This window comes from Nanorana parkeri, unplaced genomic scaffold (genome assembly GCF_000935625.1).
Source record: "Nanorana parkeri isolate BGI_ZX_2015 unplaced genomic scaffold, ASM93562v1 scaffold291, whole genome shotgun sequence".
Lineage (NCBI taxonomy): Eukaryota > Metazoa > Chordata > Amphibia > Anura > Dicroglossidae > Nanorana > Nanorana parkeri.
The window spans coordinates 148,783-171,210 of NW_017306559.1; the positions used below are offsets into that span (position 1 = coordinate 148,783).

At 47.5% G+C, this 22,428-nt stretch overlaps 2 protein-coding genes across 3 annotated transcripts in view; both read right to left on the reverse strand.

The window, feature by feature from the left end:
• The window catches only part of LOC108787913 (lanosterol 14-alpha demethylase), a 22,796-nt gene extending 5,353 nt beyond the window's left edge, over positions 1–17,443 (reverse strand). The window contains exons 1-7 of one of the 2 annotated variants that reach the window (XM_018557607.1): positions 17,428–17,443; positions 15,731–15,892; positions 13,055–13,175; positions 11,136–11,244; positions 2,218–2,316; positions 1,400–1,576; positions 145–271 (exon numbers count right to left, since the gene is read on the reverse strand). In XM_018557607.1, coding sequence (XP_018413109.1) covers positions 145–271; positions 1,400–1,576; positions 2,218–2,316; positions 11,136–11,244; positions 13,055–13,175; positions 15,731–15,887 — 790 coding nt within the window. In that variant the 5' untranslated portion in view covers positions 15,888–15,892; positions 17,428–17,443. Of the gene's footprint in view, positions 1–144; positions 272–1,399; positions 1,577–2,217; positions 2,317–5,042; positions 5,211–6,480; positions 6,598–11,135; positions 11,245–13,054; positions 13,176–15,730; positions 15,893–17,427 lie in introns of those variants that run through there. The other variant, XM_018557608.1, reaches the window with a different exon arrangement.
• Positions 17,360–20,817, reverse strand: LRRD1 (leucine rich repeats and death domain containing 1). The gene is made up of 2 exons (XM_018557577.1): positions 19,309–20,817; positions 17,360–17,626 (listed from the first exon to the last, which is right to left on the reverse strand). Exons 1-2 carry the CDS (start codon positions 20,815–20,817, stop codon positions 17,360–17,362), a joined length of 1,776 nt encoding a protein of 591 aa, XP_018413079.1.
• Positions 20,818–22,428: the final 1,611 nt, after the last annotated feature.

Sequence of the window (22,428 nt, forward strand, 5' to 3'; positions counted from 1 at the left end):
ACCTTCAATCTACAACACACACACACTCCCTTCCACCTAGATCTGGAAGCCGATTGGCCGATCTCACATCGGTCTAGTTCTGCCTGTCATGTCCTCCAGCACTTTATCAGATTTGGTGGATGACAGACTGAGAATTGCCCTTACTTCCGATGCCGCTATCCCCCCAACGCTTGAAGTAGTCGATGGTTTCCTCTTCAATCATTCTCACGTGTGTTTTGAAGTGAGCGATGTTCAGGCCGGTTTTAAACATTTTCTTCTGTTCCAAAAAGATCTACAAAACAACAAAGAGGAAAAATAAATAAAATCGGTCAGTCAATGGCTGCCATTCTTGTAGCACCGAGGTCCTGGGTTCGGTCAGTCAATGGCTGCCATTCTTGTAGCACCGAGGTCCTGGGTTCAGCGCAAACCCAAAAGCTCTCTATGCATTGACTTTAGGGATTGACTGAAATTTTGGCCGCAATTGCGGTGCATGCCTGGATTCTCTCCTCCCCCGCTGGGCACTGCTCTGCGTTCCCTCTGACAGAGCGCCGCATCCAGCAAAGAGGAGAGAAACTGTCAAAGAAGCTTAGCAGTGCGGGGAGAAGAGCAATGTGAGCTGGTATGTCACAAGAGGCCGGCCTCCCCTCCCGCACCACCCCGCTCGGCCTCCTGTGACAAATCAGGATGGAGAGCGGTGTGGGGGCGTTGACAGCTGTCACAGGAGGCGGCATGGGGGAGGAGTCAGCTGGCTCACTCAGCCTCCAGTGACAGTCAGTGATCACTGAGTGTTTGTAAATAATTGAGGACAGAGTATGGTTACTATATCCTCCATTATGAATGGGAAGTGATCTACGTCACATCTACATCCCCTCCTGTCCATTCATGATTGTGGTTATAGTAAACATACTCTGTCCTCATGTTATGAATGATCAGAAACACTCAGTATAGATGATTCCTGTTCATCTATAAACAGGGGCTGCAGAAAAAGAGATTGAGGGCTCTGTGTGTCTCTGGGGGCTCCGCGCGTCTCTGGGGGCTCCACGCGTCTCTGGGGGCTCCACGCGTCCTCAATCTCTTTTTCTATTGTAAAAGGGAAATATCAGAGGTCTGTTTAGATCCCTAATATTTCCCCGAAGCCCCTAAAAGTAAAGTAAATAAATATAAAAACCATTATAATTTTCGGTTTCAAAATGTCCTTTCAGAGCACCTCGAATTCCCTTTGCGGGTTTCTTCTCACAACCTTAAAACATACAAGTACATTTGTGTGATTAGTAAACTCCAAGCTCCTCTGGGGCGGGGCCTAAGGCGAATGGGCAGAGCGGGGAAATATGCAGGAGAAATGCATCATGTAACTTCATCCAGTTGTCACCCCCATCCCGGCACAGGAGGTCACACAGGTCATTAAGAATCATCATCTTACCGGGTTTGGGACGTCATAAGCGACTCCTTTCCCGAACACGGGGGTGGTCAGGCGGGAATACACATCCTCGGCATTCAGATCCTCGTTCTTGCTGTTGAAGAGCAGTGCGGCGGCATCGCTCCCCACCAGATAGGTGAAGGTTTTCCCCACCATGGTGAAGCTGAAGACGGGTCCATACTAGAAGGCAGGAAATCAGAGGACACGCAGCGTCACATGACACAGTAATCGGCACAATGATTCTCCATTATTCTTCAGCTGAACAGAATCAGAATGAACATCGCTTTAGACCGGGGTGAGCAAACTCCGGCCCTCCAGCTGTGGTGACACTACAAATCCCATCATACATCTGCCTCTGGGAGTCATGCCTGTTCCTGTCAGAGTCTTGCAGTGCCTCATGGGATTTGTAGTTCCAGCTGGAGGGCCGGAGTTTGCCCAAGGGTCATACAAGTGTCTGGCCACATACAAAAGGGTCATACAAGCGTCTGGCCACATACAAAAGGGTCATACAAGCGTCTGGCCACATACAAAAGGGTCATACAAGCGTCTGACCACATACAAAAGGGTCATACAAGCGTCTGGCCACATATAAAGGTCATACAAGTGTCTGGCCACATATAAAGGTCATACAAGTGTCTGGCCACATACAAAAGGGTCATACAAGCGTATGGCCACATACAAAAGGGTCATACAAGCGTCTGGCCACATACAAAAGGGTCATACAAGCGTCTGGCCACATATAAAAAAGGTCATACATACACTGGTCAGAGCTCATACATAATGTCATGTACAGAGAACGGTCTGCGTGTGTCCCGGCTCACCTGTTCATAAGCTTTTTCCAGGAATTGGATGGGACTCTTCCCGAAGGAGATGGCGTGTCCCAGGAAGGGGATGGGAGAGGAAATGAATGGCGGATATTTCTGCAGAGGATGGAAGAAGACAACGACATTTAGGGGTCCCGGATACATGAGGAATGTGCAGAGGAACATCTTCTGAAGGCCCCGAGCTATGGCCAACCCCCACCCGGAACCCAGGGGAATGGTATAGTAACTCCCAGTTATCCGACATCTCATCTACCAATCCCCGTGGGTAACTGTAGTTTCTGGTTGCTTGAGAGTTACCAATACCTCTAAAGCAACAAGCCCACCACCCTCCCCGCCCCGCTGTCAGCCGCAGCAAAAACGACATTTATTACTGTGCACACATTTCAATCAAAGAAATCTCTTCCATCGGTCTGTTTACACAGCAACCAGCCATCTTATCTGCTTCTTCATTAATATGTAGCCAATCAGAGACTCCGCTTGTTCTGCTGCTGCCACCCATCATCCAGTATAAAAAGCCCAGTCCCATCATTCCCAGCTCTCCCACCATTCCCATCTCTCCCATCGCTCACCATTCCCATCTCTCCCACCGCTCACCATTCCCATCTCTCCCCCTGCTCACTATTCCCATCTCTCCCCCCGCTCACTATTCCCATCTCTCCCCCCGCTCACTATTCCCATCTCTCCCCCCGCTCACTATTCCCATCTCTCCCCCCGCTCACTATTCCCATCTCTCCCCCCGCTCACTATTCCCATCTCTCCCCCCGCTCACTATTCCCATCTCTCCCCCCGCTCACTATTCCCATCTCTCCCCCCGCTCACTATTCCCATCTCTCCCCCCGCTCACTATTCCCATCTCTCCCCCCGCTCACTATTCCCATCTCTCCCCCCGCTCACTATTCCCATCTCTCCCCCCGCTCACTATTCCCATCTCTCCCCCCGCTCACTATTCCCATCTCTCCCCCCGCTCACTATTCCCATCTCTCCCCCCGCTCACTATTCCCATCTCTCCCCCCGCTCACTATTCCCATCTCTCCCCCCGCTCACTATTCCCATCTCTCCCCCCGCTCACTATTCCCATCTCTCCCCCCGCTCACTATTCCCATCTCTCCCCCCGCTCACTATTCCCATCTCTCCCCCCGCTCACTATTCCCATCTCTCCCCCCGCTCACTATTCCCATCTCTCCCCCCGCTCACTATTCCCATCTCTCCCCCCGCTCACTATTCCCATCTCTCCCCCCGCTCACTATTCCCATCTCTCCCCCCGCTCACTATTCCCATCTCTCCCCCCGCTCACTATTCCCATCTCTCCCCCCGCTCACTATTCCCATCTCTCCCCCCGCTCACTATTCCCATCTCTCCCCCCGCTCACTATTCCCATCTCTCCCCCCGCTCACTATTCCCATCTCTCCCCCCGCTCACTATTCCCATCTCTCCCCCCGCTCACTATTCCCATCTCTCCCCCCGCTCACTATTCCCATCTCTCCCCCCGCTCACTATTCCCATCTCTCCCCCCGCTCACTATTCCCATCTCTCCCCCCGCTCACTATTCCCATCTCTCCCCCCGCTCACTATTCCCATCTCTCCCCCCGCTCACTATTCCCATCTCTCCCCCCGCTCACTATTCCCATCTCTCCCCCCGCTCACTATTCCCATCTCTCCCCCCGCTCACTATTCCCATCTCTCCCCCCGCTCACTATTCCCATCTCTCCCCCCGCTCACTATTCCCATCTCTCCCCCCGCTCACTATTCCCATCTCTCCCCCCGCTCACTATTCCCATCTCTCCCCCCGCTCACTATTCCCATCTCTCCCCCCGCTCACTATTCCCATCTCTCCCCCCGCTCACTATTCCCATCTCTCCCCCCGCTCACTATTCCCATCTCTCCCCCCGCTCACTATTCCCATCTCTCCCCCCGCTCACTATTCCCATCTCTCCCCCCGCTCACTATTCCCATCTCTCCCCCCGCTCACTATTCCCATCTCTCCCCCCGCTCACTATTCCCATCTCTCCCCCCGCTCACTATTCCCATCTCTCCCCCCGCTCACTATTCCCATCTCTCCCCCCGCTCACTATTCCCATCTCTCCCCCCGCTCACTATTCCCATCTCTCCCCCCGCTCACTATTCCCATCTCTCCCCCCGCTCACTATTCCCATCTCTCCCCCCGCTCACTATTCCCATCTCTCCCCCCGCTCACTATTCCCATCTCTCCCCCCGCTCACTATTCCCATCTCTCCCCCCGCTCACTATTCCCATCTCTCCCCCCGCTCACTATTCCCATCTCTCCCCCCGCTCACTATTCCCATCTCTCCCCCCGCTCACTATTCCCATCTCTCCCCCCGCTCACTATTCCCATCTCTCCCCCCGCTCACTATTCCCATCTCTCCCCCCGCTCACTATTCCCATCTCTCCCCCCGCTCACTATTCCCATCTCTCCCCCCGCTCACTATTCCCATCTCTCCCCCCGCTCACTATTCCCATCTCTCCCCCCGCTCACTATTCCCATCTCTCCCCCCGCTCACTATTCCCATCTCTCCCCCCGCTCACTATTCCCATCTCTCCCCCCGCTCACTATTCCCATCTCTCCCCCCGCTCACTATTCCCATCTCTCCCCCCGCTCACTATTCCCATCTCTCCCCCCGCTCACTATTCCCATCTCTCCCCCCGCTCACTATTCCCATCTCTCCCCCCGCTCACTATTCCCATCTCTCCCACCGCTCACCATTCCCATCTCTCCCAACGCTCACCATTCCCATCTCTCCCCCCACTCACCATTCCCATCAATCCCACCACGACTCCACACAGTCCCGCCATCAGGCACTCACCAAGTTGTCGTCTTGCACGGTGTTGAGGTGTTTGAAGGCGAGCTTGGACAGATAGGCCAGAGTGAGGAGGAAGGCGCAGGGCAGAAGAACCTTCGAAGCCAAACTGTCCCCCACGGCCCCCTCCAGCAGGGTGCCCCCCGCCTGCCACAGACTCACCAGCATGGTCACCTGTACAGGAAGTAATACATGGTCACATGATGAGGAACCAACAAGCACCTCCCCCCGTGGTGTCTCTTTTATTGGACGGTCCGGGCTCATTGTAAATATAGAAAAATCGGATCTTTGTACTTCAGGAATTCAGAGAGAGAAGATTTCACCGATGTCTTCCTTCCTGTGGCAGTATAACCCGACTGTATGAATTCCTGTGTCCCTCCATGGACGGGACAGAAAAAATAACCATATACCAGGGGTAGGCAAACTCCGCCCCTTTGGCTGTGGAGGAACTACAAGTCTCAGGAGGCACTGCAAGACTGACAGCCACAAGTATGACTCCCAGAGGCAGAGACAGGATGAGATTTGTAGTTTCCCCACAGCTGGGGGACCAGAGTCTTCCTTCCCCTGCCAAACACTGAACTCCATCATTAAATAATGACCCCCCCTCCCCGAGATATCAGAACATGTATTGTGGTCACTGAAAGAGACCCCTCCCCCCCAGTCCCTACAGAGGGATGACAGGAGGAGGAGGTCTACAGAGACCAGAAGGGTAGAAGATGATGGGTGGATGAATGGACGGGCTGACAGAAAGGTGGATTGATGGACGGACAGGTAGGTGGACAAATGGATGGATGGACGGACATGCTGACAGGTAGGTGGGCAGATGGATGGACAGGCTGACAGGTAGGTCGATGGACAGGTGGACGAATGGACGGACAGGCTGACAGGTAGGTGGATGGATGGACAGACAGGCTGACAGGTAGGTGGATGGATGGACGGGCTGATAGATAGATGAATGGTTGGACGGCTGACAGGTGGATGGCTGGACAGGCTGACAGGTGGATGGACGAAAGGACAGACAGGTAGGTGGACAGATGGATGGACGGACATGCTGACAGGTAGGTGGGCAGATGGATGGACAGGCTGACAGGTAGGTGGATGGACAGGTGGACGAATGGACGGACAGGCTGACGGCTGGACGGGCTGACAGGTGGATGGACAGACGGGCTGACAGGTGGATGGACGAAAGGACAGGCTGACAGGTGGATGGACAGACAGGCTGACAGGTGGATGGACAGACAGGCTGACAGGTGGATGGACGAAAGGACAGGTGGATGGCTGGACGGGCTGAGAGATGGACGGATGAATGGTTGGACGGGCTGACGGATTGGCTGACAGATGTGAATGTGTGCGGGACATTCGCCGGACACACAGCAGTACCTGCACCGCACACAGGATGCGTTCTATGACAGAATGGCGCCCACACAGGCCGTGTCCCCCGTACCTGCACTGCTGTCCTCTGAGGTGATCGGGATCTCGTCTTCGCAGTGAGTGGTGGGTGTCGTCAACTCCGTCCGCTTTTGCAGGCAGTGTGAGAGGGGAGGGAGGGGGCGTGTCCAGCTAGAAGAGCAGTCAGCAAGGCCGGAGACCCCGTACGGGGAGTTATACGGAGACCTCCTGTCCTCAGCACAGCCCCGGACCAGACACAGCAGGCACCCCCGGGCTAGACACCCGCCAAAACGCCCCCCCACACGGAGCGAGACCGCTAATAGGCGGGGTCAGAGTTGACAGTGTGGGCGGGGTCAGAGACCGGCGGCTCTGCGGTGGCTAGTGACGCCGCGCAGCCATTGGCTGGCGCTCGCTGAACTGATGTCTGACTATGTGACGTCACGGACGGCCGGTCTTATCCGCTGAGCTGCCGAGAGCTGTGAGGAGGTGACGCTACGTGCAGCCTGGGGCGAGGGGCGTGGCCTCCCACTAAGGACATCCCACCCCAACTGTGTACCGACATACTCGGAAGAGGGCTGAACTTAAAAGGGCTCCACCCAGGGCAATGTGCCTGTCACCGTATCCTGCACCTCATTATTACAATAAGTACACATCAAGTGGTCGAAAAATATATATCAGTCTCCCCACTGCTCTACTATGTTCCATCTAGTGACCATAATGCACTATTACATTACATTTGACCTGAAAAGAAAATATACTAAGAACATTTGTTTTAGTCCCACAGAATGAACGTTCATGGAGATTTGCAGGGCGAATGTCTGCAAATTGTTTATAAATAGACCCCATACTGTATTTGTAGTCTGCGGTAAGATTGAACCAGGAGGTGGGCAACTCCGGCCCTCCAGATGTGCTTTAACTACAAATCCCATTATGCATCTGTCTCTGGGAATCATGCCTGTGGCTGTCAAGTCTTGCAATGCCTCATGGGATTTGTAGTTCCCCAACTGCTGGAGGGCCGGAGTTTCCCGCCATTGTTCTAGAGACTTCTTCTTGAGAACATTAAATATTCTTGCTGATCTTTGTACACTGGATTGCCCTTTATTTACTGTCCCAGTTACTTCCAAAACACTGGAGCCTCCGATGTGTGTGGGGAGATGTAGTTCTCATGTATCCGGTACATCATGCAGTGCCCGGCACCAATGTACTTTGATCTAATGGGGTAATATGCTTTATTGCTGACTCCCGCTGGCTTCCTTCTCCTCACTCCCGCAGGCTTCCTTCTCCTCACTCGCAGCAGTGTCACCCTATACAACGTGGGAGCAGCAGTCCTGCTTCGTACGGCTGGGAGCGCACAGGGCCCTCCCACATTCCGGAGCGTCAGACATTGGAGGAAAGCATCAGCTGCCGAAGGAGTGAGGAATAAGGTATGGGAGCCATACTTCAGCCCTCCACCTTGTAGAAAAACCACAGATCTCATCATGCCTCTGATAGGCATGCCTGTGGCCGTCTTGCAATGCCTTATGGGACTCAAATTGTTACCCAGTTTACACATAGGGGTGTTCATATCCCAAATACCGGACTCGGTACGAGTACAGATACTTCTCCAGCTCCAGGACTAGACTAGAGAAAAACTCAAAAGTTAGGAGGCCGCTGTCATATGTAAGGTGCACACGGAGCTCCTGGGATGTCTGCGTCCCTCTTTTATATACAGTAAACTCTCTGTTGTCCGGTATTCAACTGTCCGGGGAAAAAAAAATCCCCTGTGTACTCACTGTTCTGCCGAACTGCCCCCTTCTAGGAGAGGAGAGAGTACTCTGGAGCATGGAAAGGTGCAGGAACGGGCTGAAAAGTGCTGGGTGATCCTGGGAACGGGTGTCTGAACGATCTCTGGAAAGTGCTGTGTTATCCTGTGAACAAGCGCCACCCAGTGATCACTCCCAGTACTGCAATGTATTGCTAATGGTTTAGAGCACAATATACTGGTATGGTATATGTATGGGGTATGGCATTAGTTAAACCCATTTTTAATAGTAACTCTCAAGCAACCAGAAACTACATTTATCCGGAGTCTACCAATCCCCGTGGATGCCGGATAACGGGGAGTTTACTGTATATAAAACATGCATTCAGTCCCCGTTCACATTGAGCGGATTTCCCAGGAGCCCCATATATTTACTGTATATATGGATAATGGGGAGTGGGGAGGGTGACAGCTATACCAGCTCTGTGCCTCTCCCACCTATAGGCACAGGTGTACCGGGCCTTAGTCTAAATCTTGTCCTGCCAATAGAGGAACATGGTTTGGGCTGCTATACTAGTATGTAAATGTGCTTGGTTTAGTTGTTATTGATCTACTCTTACATAGGGGCTCCCCCCACACTGCAAGGGTTAAAGGAGAACTATGAGGTGGGTGCTTTTCACTCACCTCATAGTTCTAGCCGACCTGTAACAATGAGACTGTCACAGGTCGGCTCAGTAGATCGGGAGGTGAGCGAACACATACCGGCGTTCGCTCACCTCTCGATTCTGTCCCGGGTCTCTGCCGTGACAGGGGAGGGGCTGGATTCCCCCCTCCCCGATCCGATCCACCAGCGCTCACTGGCAGAACGGACGGGGGAGGGGGCTGAGCTTAGGGTAACGGGAGGACGCTAGTTTGTGTCCTCCCGTTACCCTAAGGAGAACTATGGGGAAAAGCCCTGACCCCATAGTTCTTCTTTAAGTGCTTGTCCATGTCTAGGGATTAGAGTAAAACAGATTTACTTACCTGATCCCCGCTCACCTGGCGGTCGGCGGTTTCCCTTTCCCTCCCTCCACTTTGTCCCTCGGAGTCCCCACGTGCAATGTCCGTCTATGGAACCTACATTGGACGTGGTGACATCAGCGCTCCCTAGAATGAAGAGTGAAGAGGCTGTGGGGACCCATCTAGCAGTCCTGTGGGAGCGGGGATAAGGTAAGTAAAACAGCTTGTCCCTGTGCCCTAGCCAGAAATGAGCAGCTAACTTTTATTTAGACATGTGAGCTGCGGAAAAATTCAGTACGGATATTTTGTTATTTCAGGATTTGGATCCGAAATTCAATTCGGTTCGGATTCGGAGGAAATCCGAATTTTCGTTCGTTTCGGATGAGTTTACGAATATTAGTTGTGAATACCACAGAAAACCATATACAGATATTAATACTAAAGTTGAGGCTCCCAGACCCGAATGGCAGTCGGGATCCGAATTTCCGAATTGCATTTGGGAGCTCCTGAATGCCATTCGGGTCTGGGAGCCTCAGCTTTAGTATTATATGTATATACTGTATGCTGTATATGGCTCCCATGTTCCCGTAACGCAAATTCTTGTTCAGACCCGTTCGGATGCATTCAACCGAAAAACACATCTGATTGGCCAGAAAAGTCACATGTACGATTCAGTTTCGCGTTTGAACGAAATTCAGATGGGATCCGAAATTCGGAAACGGAAATTCGGATTTGGACACATTTGGATTGTGATCCAGAACTAAATGAGTCGCACGTTTCTACTTTTAATTTCCCTGAAGTTTGGCTTTAAGCAGCACCCTGAAACATGTATCTATTCTGAAATCTAGCACCTCCCTCCCTATGTCCTGAAACTCATAGCTGTATATGGAATCTGCAGTGTGAGATCATCTGAAGCACTACGGCCTTTACCTGTCATCAGAAATGAGGATGTCACTGCTGTGCTGATCGCTGTTCTTGCTGGAGAGAAAGCAGAACTGCACGGATCTCCCCGCTTCTGCTTCATTCACTGTAACTGTTCTTCCTGCACCTTTCCTGCTGCTTCTTAGTCATTCCTTCACCAGTCAGCAGCAGGAAAGGTGCAGGAAGCGCAGATACAGTGGAGACGCCAGGCAGCTCTGACATGAGGAAGAAAAGCCCTTTTTTTACCAAGATGGCTGCCCACACAGAGACACAGTGCAGAACAAGGCATGGTCAGTCAGTACTGGGGAAGAGATCAGCTACAGGGAGACCACAGGCAATAACGGTGACTATTGATTTGCCCTCTTGTTGCCTTTGCTTGACACAGCCTCTACAGTTCAGGCCAGTGGGGTCACAAGGGGGTTGCAGTCCGCACCAGGGGACACTAAAATGACTGACAGTCATTTTGGTGTCACCCTCTCTGAAAAGTCGGGCACTCAGTCATAAACCAAGAGCCTGACAGCTGCAAGAAGAGGAGGGGACTTGGTGGCATACTTTATCCTCTCTTTGCTGGCATCCATCACCAAGATGGCTGCCAGCAGTGAAGTGCATGAGACTTCATTAGACACGTGCGTCATGACGTCATGTATACACTGAGTGGCCAGTTTATTATGACCACCTGACGTAACATACAGTATATACAATGACGTGAGCAGCAGTTGAGCCGCACCAGGTGACAACCGACCTGGTGATGTCCCTGGATCAGCTCCTCTTTATATATGAATTCCCTTTAAGGGTCATGCAGAGAAACAAACATGTTTAGTGTATTAGCTTGGTTGATTGGGCACGCACGCACGCACGTGCACGCACACACACAGTTTTGGTTAGCAGGCAGGTTTGTGAGAAGCTGTAGATCAGACAGAACTTGCTGAGGGTGATGCAAGTAAATTCAGAGTTCCCGTAGTCATTGTGAAGTATCAGAGTTTTATTGACTTTGCTTTGAGTTTTAGCATGTTGGCTTTTAGTGCAATCTCGTGTAAGTCGGCCATCACCAGCACCCGAATCAGCTGTTCAGAAATGGCTGCCGGACTTATGTTAGGGTGTCTGCCGGTTCTCCAGAGGTTAAATGCATGCAGGACCTTGTCTGGTAGTTGCAGAGATCTGAAACATAAATGGACATGGTCATGGTAATGGTCATGTGTAAGTGTGTGCACACAGTCCTGTGGCCATTCTGATGCAGTTAAATGTATCATAACCTGTCTAAAAATGTCTTATTATTTAATGTGTATGTAAAAAATGGATCTGGTTTTGGTAGGTTGTGGCTCTGTCATTAAGCAAGTAAGTAAGTGCAGAAGTGTGAAGTTTGGCCGCTACATCTGGCATAAAGTGCAAATATGCTGTACAATTCTGTACATTATGGCAAAACCCCTGGGCACCAGCAGCAGAGATGAATTCCACTTTAAGGGATAGGAGGCACTGTGTGTAATAGAGAATTGTGAGGTGCTGGATGTCATACAGCCCTGCATTGATGGAGAGGGATGGGGTAATGCCTGTCATACACAGGTATGATGTGCTACATGTAATAGACATGTGCGATTCGTTTCGTTACAAATCGAAATTCGTACGAATTTTCCTGAAATTCGTAAATTCGGAAGCATCCGAAATCCGAATTGCAGTTTCCGAATTAAATCCGAAATACGAAATTCCGTTAACGAATTTCGGATCCGAATTTCTTTGAAACAGGAACTAATATTACCCCTGTAAATGAGGTTGAACAACATGACAAGATTTTTTTTTTTTATCCGAAATACGGATCCGCTGCTGCTGAGAGTTGCATTACAATACACAGGCAGGAAATACGAAATTCCGTTGACTGAATTTCGTTCCGTTACGAACATTCGTTATATTGAAGTTAAAAAGCAAAGTACATTTATATTGGAGTTGATGGTAGTTTTTTTTTATCCGAAATACGAAATTCAAGCCCTCAGCTTGTGTAGCAAGCGTTTGTGTGGTACCGTATCAAAAGCCTTTGAGAAATCCAGATATACCACATCCACCGGCTTACCTCCATCCATATCTCTACTTACCCCCTCATAAAAAGTTAGCAAGTTAGTTAGGCAGGAACGGTCTTTCCTGAACCCATGCTGATTGTCATTAACTATCCAGTTTTCCTGAGGATTTAAAAGGAAGAGCAGCAAAGAGAAGGGAAACTACCATGGATTACAGTAAGGCACACATTACAGTATTGGTTTATGTTAAAAAATCTGAGGGTTTAATTATGAATGAAAGGTTTAAGGTCAGATTGTCCTTTGCTTTTATTGCAGATGCATGGCAAACACACGGAAAACACATAGAAAATGCATTGCAAGCGGAACACTAGTTCACAGAGAGGTTGGAGGCAGCGAGTATATCACAGAGGGACTGCGAGAAGTAGAGAGTATGGGTCAGCCCTGAACTGCAAAGACACAGTGACACAAGATAGGGGAAATCACACACGTGCTGTCCTGCCAATCAAAGCCTTCTTCTCATGGCCGTGCAGATAAAGAAATGAGTGAAGATGTAGGATGTGTTGTTGTGAACATGCGTTTCTCCTGTGACCAGAAGTAATTCAGCTCAGCAATTCCTTCAGCATGTGTAACTCGCTACAGGAGAAGAAAATGGCATCTCGGGGACATCACTTTCTGCTCCGTAAAGTTGAATAATATTGGCAGAGGGAGGCAGAGTACTGGCTTATGTGTCCAGATGGTGGGGACCTTCCATCCAATACCACCTGTCCTACCTCCACTCTACATTACAGGAGTCAGTTCCTGAGACACAGAAAGTTGAGTTGGGTCACTGAAGGGATTTTGAGTTGGGTCACTGAAGGGATTTTGAGTTGGGTCACTGAAGGGATTTTGAGTTGGGTCACTGAAGGGATTTTGAGTTGGGTCACTGAAGGGATGGGATACGGTATTATTATTATTGTTCTTACTTGTTCTTTAACATTGCTTTGATGTCTTCATCTCGAACGTGAAGTTTCTCGCACAGAAATGTAAAGTCGTCTGTAATAAGACAGCCTGAAACCAGCTTAAAAATCTTCTGCAAAATCCTCTCTATAATAAAGGGAACATAATACAATTATTAATTGAACTCCTAATGCTGTTGTAGAAACACCACAACCAAGCTAACTTCTGAAACTCTGTTCATTTCACCTTTAAATGAAGGGCTATATAATTGCTTATGGACAAATTCAACAGGATTTCCATTGTGTTGTTGAGTAGAACTGATGGCTCTTTACTCTATGCTGTGTAACCTCCTTCTCAGAGACCCGCAGCAGGAGGTTCTTAGAACCTGGGAACACGCCGGGCAACAACTTTGCATGAGCATGGCCATTCATGAAATATTTATACTGATAACCATGGATGTCACCAAGCCTGGACTCCAAGGACACATCCCCCGGGTCTCCTCTTTGGTTCCCAAGGTTAGACACACACACACATTCTACCAGTATGTATTCCAGGCGGTTCTCTCAGACTTAATTCGGAGAGTTAGGAATTGTTAACATCATACACCTCTCCCTAACCATAAGGCTGTTTTTAAATAGTCTAGGGCAATCCTAAGTGAAGTTTAATAATGCAGTAATTCAATGAAGTTTACCAGCAATGTTAAGCAAGCATCAAGTGAAGTAACAAATGCAGCAGTTCAATGAAGTATCCCAGCAATGTTAAACAAGCATCAAGTGAAGTGATACATGCAGCAGTTCAAATGAAATATACCAGCAATGATTAAGCAAGCATCATTCTAGTGAAATGATAAGCGGCAGTTCAAATGAAGTATACCAGCCAGGTTTAAACAATGACCATTTGTCCATAGGATTGCATGGTAATTGGCGGTGGTAGTTAGGGCAGAGACTGCTGATACTTGCGGTTTTTTGGAGGGACCCCGGCTGGGTCAGCGGTGTTTGTGGCTGTTGGGGTGAAAGAGAGAGAGAGAGAGAGAGAGGTCCCAGCTTCCTGGTTCGTGGGAACAGGCGGATAGAGTTAGCAGGGCGTACACTCTAAATTAGTGGAACGCCGTGCTAAGCTCCTCTTCCGCATTTATCGGAGCAGTCGGGTTGGTGGGCGGAGCCGAGTGACGGCCGCTGTACGTTGCGTTCCACTCTGGAGCGCAAGCCCTGAATGTCGGCATGGGAATCTGCCTGCTGCGCTCCAGGTGAAACGCTATCTCAATGTGTTACAGCGAGTAGGGTTACCACCTGTCCGTGATTCACCCGGACAGTCCGGGTTTTGAATGCTGTGTTCGGGTCTCATGACAGCTGAAACCCGGACAAAAGTGCAGACGGGGCAACCAAAATTAGGATAGGGGCTACTGGCACCCCACTGAAAATAGTCTTAACTGTGCTATTTACATATGAATAATCCGCGACTCATCCTCCCAAAAAATTTCCATGTGTCACTAGAGTGTTCGGGTTTCCCTGGAAGAAAAGGTGGCAGCCCTAGGAGCGAGGGCGGGAGGTCTCTTGCTGAGGGCAGATTTTTTGCTTGGATTAAAGGGGTCAGAGATTTGCTGGAGGTAGAAATGTTTGCTTAAGGGGGTTTTGAGAGGGGTTTTGCCTAGGGAGGAGGGAGGGATGTAGGAATTTTTGTTTGTTGGGTTGTTGAATTAGTGCTCGAGGGATACTTTTGAACGCCACCCTATGCAAGCAGGGCCATATGTTACATACAACTAAACACTGCATTCTGTACATTGCGAGCATAGCGGTCCAGAGTATGCAATGCACAGGACCACAGTATGCAGAGTGCAGTGGTTAGAAGTATGCAATATATACGGCACAACATACAGGGTGCAGTGGTCAGGAATATATCATATATACAGGTAGTTTAAGATACATAACCCTGACAGCCATACTCTGTACACTGTGCTGAATGTTACATACATAAGGGTCCATTTAAAAACCACCTGTATGGACATACTATGAAAAAAGAAGCCACAGCACATTTATAAATCACATCAGCTTTCATTCATATGTTGCTCAGGGACCCTATTGGTTTAGTCTCTGTGCAGAGTATCCCGGTCTACCTCCTTGCTCATTGGCTATGGCTCCTTGGCTATGATGACTAAGGGTCAGTTGTGGGGCTGAAACACATCAGAAGTTTGCTCTTGACTGTTTCTATACCTTGGAATAAATTTATATTATTGGACTGATCCTGTTTCGAGCGTCGGTTTTCTGTGGACTGGGGATTTACGTCTTAGGCCGAAGCCTTACCTGGCACAGAGGTTCCATCAGCAGGAGAAGATGTGTGAGAGTTGAGCCGCTCCATTTCTATCTATTATCTGTGCTCCTACTCATTACGAGGGGTTCCCCTGCTGGAAGTTTTATTTATTTTATGGTGAATGTAATAGGAAGAGCTGGAGCGCACAAAAGGATAGTGACAACACCCAAACTCTCAAGTCAGGAATGATTACATGAAGATCTTGTTACTGGGGTATCCCAGACATAAGTAACCAGGAGCTGAAACTCAGCCTATGATTAAAATATCATTTTTGGGCAGACTAACCCTTTACAACATGTTAAATAATAAAATGCAATATTTTTTCCCAGTGGGAAGTAAAAGGCAGTCTTCGTAAATTATGTTCTTCCTGCCCTTTGATTCATTTTTTTGCTCACCTTCCCTGATGTCAGTAGCCTGTAAGTAGCACCCAATAGGAAAGAGCTGTTTCCCTTCACACAAGAGGCGCGGTGGTCTCACCATCGGATTTTTATCAAGATCAATCGTATGCAGTTTCCTCAGGCGGTACATGTCTCCAGGCAATGAAGTTAGCATGTTACCTAGAAAAGAATATTCATAATTATTCGTAATGGGTTTATTTATAATGGGTTAGAAACAGCAGTACAGGACGCAAACAATGCAAGCTAAGGGGGGATGTATTATTTTTAATAGCCACATATGGGAGAAGTGATCCCCTGTGATTAGTACCCCCCCCCCCCCCCCCCATGCACTTACAAGCTAGCTAAAACAGTAAGGAGTGTACTGTTAAATATATACTAAACATTTCATATTTACAGAAAAATGTCCCCTTCCTTCAAAAATAATATAACAAATAAAATTGCCAAACAAGGCATTGTGCAATTTGTTTATAAAGAATAACTTTTCCATTTTAAGTCTGAAAATATATTCCAGTATGGCAACTTGAAGGTGTTCTTTCACTTCCTGCTTGTGTTATTGACTCATAGATTTTCCACGAAGCCTGCACTAAGATACAAGAAACATTTTAGGCATCCCCTGTGATAGAAATGTAATTTTGGTGAGATATTCCCTAAGGGAGAAACTTCCTGATTCGAACACTGAAAGTGCACCAGATGCTTATAATGAACCAGAGCCTCCCAATCAAGTATTAGATCCTCACATTCAGGAATCAGACCCTCCCATTCAGGAATCAGACCCTTCCTTTCAGGAATCAGACCCTTCCTTTCAGGAATCAGACCCTCCCATTCGGGAATCAGACCCTCTCATTCGGGAATCAGACCCTCCCATTCAGGAATCAGACCCTTCCTTTCAGGAACCAGACCCTTCCATTCAGGAATCAGATCCTCCCATTCAGGAATCAGACCCTTCCTTTCAGAAATCAGACCCTTCCATTCAGAAATCAGACCCTTCCATTCAGGAATCAGACCCTCCCATTTGGGAATCAGACCCTTCCATTCAGGAATCAGACCCTTCCATTCAGGAATCAGACCCTCCCAATTGGGAATCAGACCCTCCCATTCAGGAATCAGACCCTTCCATTCAGGAATCAGACCCTCCCATTCGGCAATCAGACCCTTCCATTCAGGAATCAGACCCTTCCATTCAGGCATCAGATCCTCACATTCAGGAATCAGACCCTTCCTTTCAGAAATCAGACCCTTCCATTCAGGAATCAGATCCTCCCAATCAGGAATCAGACCCTTCCATTCAGGAATCAGACCCTCTTATTCAAGTCAAGTATAAGATTCTCCCATGTGCTGACCACCGTGGGACCGAGGATCAGGTGAGTATGTCTGCTTTACTTGAGCCCCCTAGACAAAACAAAGCATTTCAACCTTGCAGTGTGGGTGTTAGCCCCAATTTTTTTTTTTTTTACTCTGGGAGTTTTTCTTTAAGGGTTATAATTGTTGTAATGGGTAATTAGATGCAAACAATATAGGAAGTGGGGTCTATTCATCACTTCGTCTATTCGTCTATGATAACAATTTGACACTGGTTGGCCAATCCATCATTCCTTGAGAAATGATCTGCCAGTCCTCGGCCAGTAATTAGAAGTCTCTTGATGTTTCTTGATGAGCAGCGGACATAAACAGATGACAAGTGTGCAGGTATGTACCGCTCAGGTTTAGGTGTTGCAGGCCCTTCATATCGGCGATAGAAGCAGGAAGGCAACAGAGCTGATTGTTGGATGCAGATACATGCATCAGACTTTCCATTTCTCCAATGCCACTCGGAATGGATTTTAAATCATTTTCGGAAATGTCGAGACTCTTGAGGTTTTTCAGCTTACACAGATCTTCAGGGAGATTTGTAATCTGGAGAAAAACATAAGTGTGGAGGATGTATCACATAAACACGTATCAGACATTGAAACTGAGATGCGTTCAGTATAAGGTATCTGTAGCAGTATTTGTCAGACTTAATAAATCATGTTAGTCTTTTCAGTGCCAATTCTTAACCTAGGTAACCTGCGGTGTGGGTTATTACATCTCTAATACCCATAGACATGTACATTTGTGTACTTAGCCCCACAAATTCTCTAAAATTGTTCCTCAGTTCTCCATTAGCAGTTCCCCACACCCAAAATGGAGGTGGTGAGGGACCAGAAGGGGCACTTAGGTGAGTATAACTTGCTTCACCAGGTAGAAAAAAACAAAAAACTCTTAGGATGGGTTTGAGGTGTGGGGGTCATAGTTTGCCCAGAGTGGGGATTAAACAGACAGAAGTGGCCCAGAAACATAAACACCTCTTGGCGTACATGCACTGTAGGCTGAGAAACTATAGACCATAGACATTGTCCATAGTCCAATACATAAAGTTTCATCAGGTTCCATAGACTCCCGAATGCCATTCGGGTCTGGGAGCCTCAGCTTTAGTAATATATGTATATGGCTCCCAGACCTGAATGGCATTCAGGATCAGAATTTCCAAATTGCGTTCGGGAGCTCCTGAATGCCATTTGGGTCTGGGAGCCATATACATATATTACGAAAGCTGAGGCTCCCAGACCTGAATGGCATTCAGGAGCTCCCAAATGCAATTTGGAAATTCGGATCCCGAATGCCATTCGGGTCTGGGAGCCTCAGCTTTAGTATTATATGTATATGGCTCCCAGACCCCAACGGCATTCGGGATCCGAATTTCCGAATTGCATTCAGAAGCTCCCAAATGCCAATCGGGTCTGGGAGCCTCAGGTTTAGTAATATATGCATACCGCTCCCAGGCCCGAATGGCATTCGGGAGCTCCCAAATGCACTTCGAAAATTTGGATCCCGAATTTAGGTCTGGGAGCCATATAGTTACATATATTACTAAAGTTGAGGCTTCTAGACCTGAATGCCATTCGGGTCTAGGAGCTTCAGCTTTAGTATTAATATATGTATATGGTTTTCTGTGGTATTCATAACGAATATTTGTAAACTCATCAAAAACTAACAAAAATGTGGATTTCGTCCAAATCTAAAACCCGAACCGAATTGAATTTCGGATCCGAATCCCGAAATAAGGAAATATCCTAACCAAATTTTTCCACAGCTTACATGTCTGCTGCCCAATATCCTAAAATGGAGAATAAACCCCTTACTTTTGGTTTACGTGATGGAATAAGACATGTGAATACCTTGTCTGTTAACTCTGTTGTGCTATGCACTGGTTTATTAGAGGGCTTGTTGTTTTCTATTGGCCCACCTAACCATAAACTGTCAGGTCATGCTTTCTCTAACAGGTCCAGATAAAAATCATGGCTGGTTTTGATCTGAACAAATGGCAATATAAAGAGGCTATGGCCAGAATTGGATATTTTTGGCCAAATCCTTTTTGTCCTCCCACATTTAAGCATTCAAAGTAGTGCAATATTTTAAAACCCATAAATTCAAATGCACATTTGTAAAATGTCACATGCAAATCCGACTCCCGAAGATATTTTTTTAGAGCCAGGTACACAAACATCAATGCTTGGATCAGACACGTGTGTACAGGTGAGCAAATATTTGATTACCTTGCTTCCCTTCTCCTGCTTGATATTCAGTGTCTCCAATGACAGAACTGAGCACACCTCACCAGGGAAAGCTTTGAAATTATTATTAGAGAGGTCCAGTTCCGTCAATGTTTGTAGCTGACTGATTATAGTTGGCACAAACTGTATGTGATTGTCTGACAGGTTCAGTCTATTGAGACTCTTTAAAGTGCAAAGTTCAGGGGGCAAACATGTAAACTTATTACACTGGAGAAGAAGATCAGTCAAAGAGTCCATCTCAGACACATTTGGTGGGACTTCACAAAGTTCATTCCTGCTCAGATCTAAGTAAATGAGATTGTTAAGTGTGCACAAGTAAACTGAGAAAGTGCTTAAGTTGTTTCCGCTCATCTCTAAATGTTTCAGCTGTCTGTTGTACACGATGGTCTCGGGTATGTTATGAATTTCATTTTTATTAAGGTTCAAATGTAGCAGTGCTATCATAGCGGACAAAGCTTGAGGAACTTCTACCAACTTGTTACCACTCAAGTCCAGCTGGGTGATTTGCAAACAGTTTTTCAGTTCAATTGGAATATAAATCAGCTGATTCTCAGCCCAGGCAATCGATGAAAGACGTTTCAAGAGAGACAGCTGCTCTGGTACAACTGTCAATGCATTTCGGTCAACTTGAAGCTCCCTCAGGTTTTTCAGCTTGTGAATCCTTGCTGGAAGAGCGCACATTTGGTTGCCACTTAAAATCAAAGTTTCTATACTTTGACATTTGCAGATACTCTCTGTAATGAACTGAAGTAAATTATTAGAAACAGAAAACACTTTGAGATGTTGCAGTTGTTCTATCTTGTCCGATAATCTGGTTAGGCGGTTGTTATCAAGAATGAGTTCTTCCAAGTTGGTCAAGCTGTAAAGTTGGACAGGTAAAAAAGTGAGCTGGTTATTACTCAGTGACAGTTCTCGAAGGGCTTTCAAGTTGCCAATTTCTTTCGGCAAACTTTTTATTTGGTTTCCACCTAAACAGAGCTTGACCAACTGCAGGAGCCTGAAGATGGCCTTGGGCAAGCTAGACATCTGATTGCCATCTAAATTTAACACATGTAGGTTTGTAAGATTGGCGACTGACTCTGGCAAAGTTTTTAGGGAGTTCCCACTAAGTCCCAAAACCTGAAGGTTTGCAAGGTCTCCGATACATGTAGGTAATTGTGTGAGATGGTTATTGTTGGCAAAGAGTTGTTTGATGTGCTGGAGGTTTGAGATACCATCCGGCAGGGATGAAATCTGGTTACGGTTGATGTTTAAGGCCTGCAGTTCAGAAAGATCTCCTAGTTCAGAAGGCAGACATTGCAGCTTGTTTCCTTCAATGGATAATTTCTGAAGCTGCGGGAGAAGCTTCACATCTTCAGGCAAGTGTTGAATAGAATTGTTGTCCAACTGAAGAGTCTTTAAGGTTGAGCATTGAAAAACATCTGCAGGAACTTCATTTATCTGCCTTCCGTTAAGGTTGACAGTGGTAATATTGTCTGTCTCCACTGACATTGTTGACAATGTTTCGAAATCTGTAGATGACAGTAAATATGCACAAATTTATGTAACTACAATACACCAAACGTGGCTTGTATGCTAAATTTACAAATGTTTATAGAGACAAAACCTAAAAACTATGTTAAAGGAACTCTATTGTGTTCTCAATGTATTTGTATTTTATAGACGCATGTGTAAAAGAGAACAACGTGATGTAAAAATCATTATTAATGCATGCGAATATATTAAAAACAGATCTGTTCCGATATACAGATACAATAATATATGTACACAGGGGCAGCAATATTTGCTTAATACATATAGATATCCCTGCTTTTTATTGCTACACAATGGTTGTACTGTACTGCTCCTTTTCACAATGCAAGGCTATGAGTCAGCCAGCTGACTTAAAACAATGCACTCCACTTTTGTGGCTGATATCTTATTCAGGGCCGTCCCTATAGTGAGGCAGCCTGAAGCAGATAAGAGCAACCAGTGAAACCCGTCCAGTCCAGCTTCCTGCCCAGCTCACTGATGTCATTGGTTGCCAGGGAGCTGAGTCGGATGCTCTGGTGGTGTCCCGCCAGGCTCCTGGCAACCAGTGACATCAGTGAGCTAGGTGGGATGGGACAGAGATCCGCACACAGCATGGCTCCAACACAGCCACCCGCCCCACCCCATCTGCCCTCCGGTTGACTGCTATCAGTGCAGCACCCCCCTGAAAGCAAAGCACTGTCAGCAGCGGCAAATTTCCCCCCTACCTGGCTCTATAGCCTCAGGCGGCATATAGGGAAGGGACAGCCCTGATCATAAGTAGAACACTAGTCAGCAACTCAATGCACAGCTAAAATACATACAGTGTGTTGCATACCTGCCATAGTATTTGTAATTTGTGGGGCCTTCCTGTGACACACACCTTTGCGGCTTGCTAGTTAGCATTGCCTGGTCCTGGTATAGTCAACACAATTCCAGTAAAATAAAGCCGCTTCATTCTCTCTCTTGCCTTGCTTTATTGTTAAAATGCGCAGACATGCACAGATAAACCTTGACCGTGACGAAGCCTTTGATGTATGTATGTAAGAATACAGCGGTTCCATTTTACTGACATTTTATAGGAAGCTGAATTGCTCACATCTGACCGTACATTGTTAACATTTTGTCAGATTCACAAGAATCGGCTGAAATTGTAATAGTGGGTGACCCTGCCAGCTCGGAAAAAGTTGACCTTGCCCATTCAGTGCAAAGGGCCTTAACCAAACCCCAACCCACTGAAGCCAACCTTGCAATCACCCTCTAATTCTTCCTCCATCGTAGCCGGTGCCAATACTTGTACAGGTTTCACTCAATACTTTGATTTGCTGGCTTTTTTGTATCACTGTGAAAAGGTTCAGCTTAGCAGTGGATACAATGTGGTATGAATGAGTAATCTAATCACCAGCAATCACAGCCTTATTCAGAACATGCCAGTGCTTTATTACTCACATTACTAAGTTGGCACAAGATGAGCTATTCAGCTTTATGAAGCAGAGAACAAGAAAACCTGTGAACCCCCAAAGGCTGCGAGGCAAAGTATCCCACCATGGCACATTTATTTCCCAATTCTGAGAAATGGCGAGTCAGTTTTTG

Excerpts from the sequence above, each read along its gene's own strand:
- LRRD1 (XM_018557577.1), bottom strand. The coding sequence starts at position 20,817 with ATGTCAGTGGAGACAGACAATATTACCACTGTCAACCTTAACGGAAGG. Across the intron at positions 17,627-19,308 it reads AGCAGGAGAAGGGAAGCAAG|ATTACAAATCTCCCTGAAGA; the intron begins GTAATCAAATAT and ends GTTTTTCTCCAG.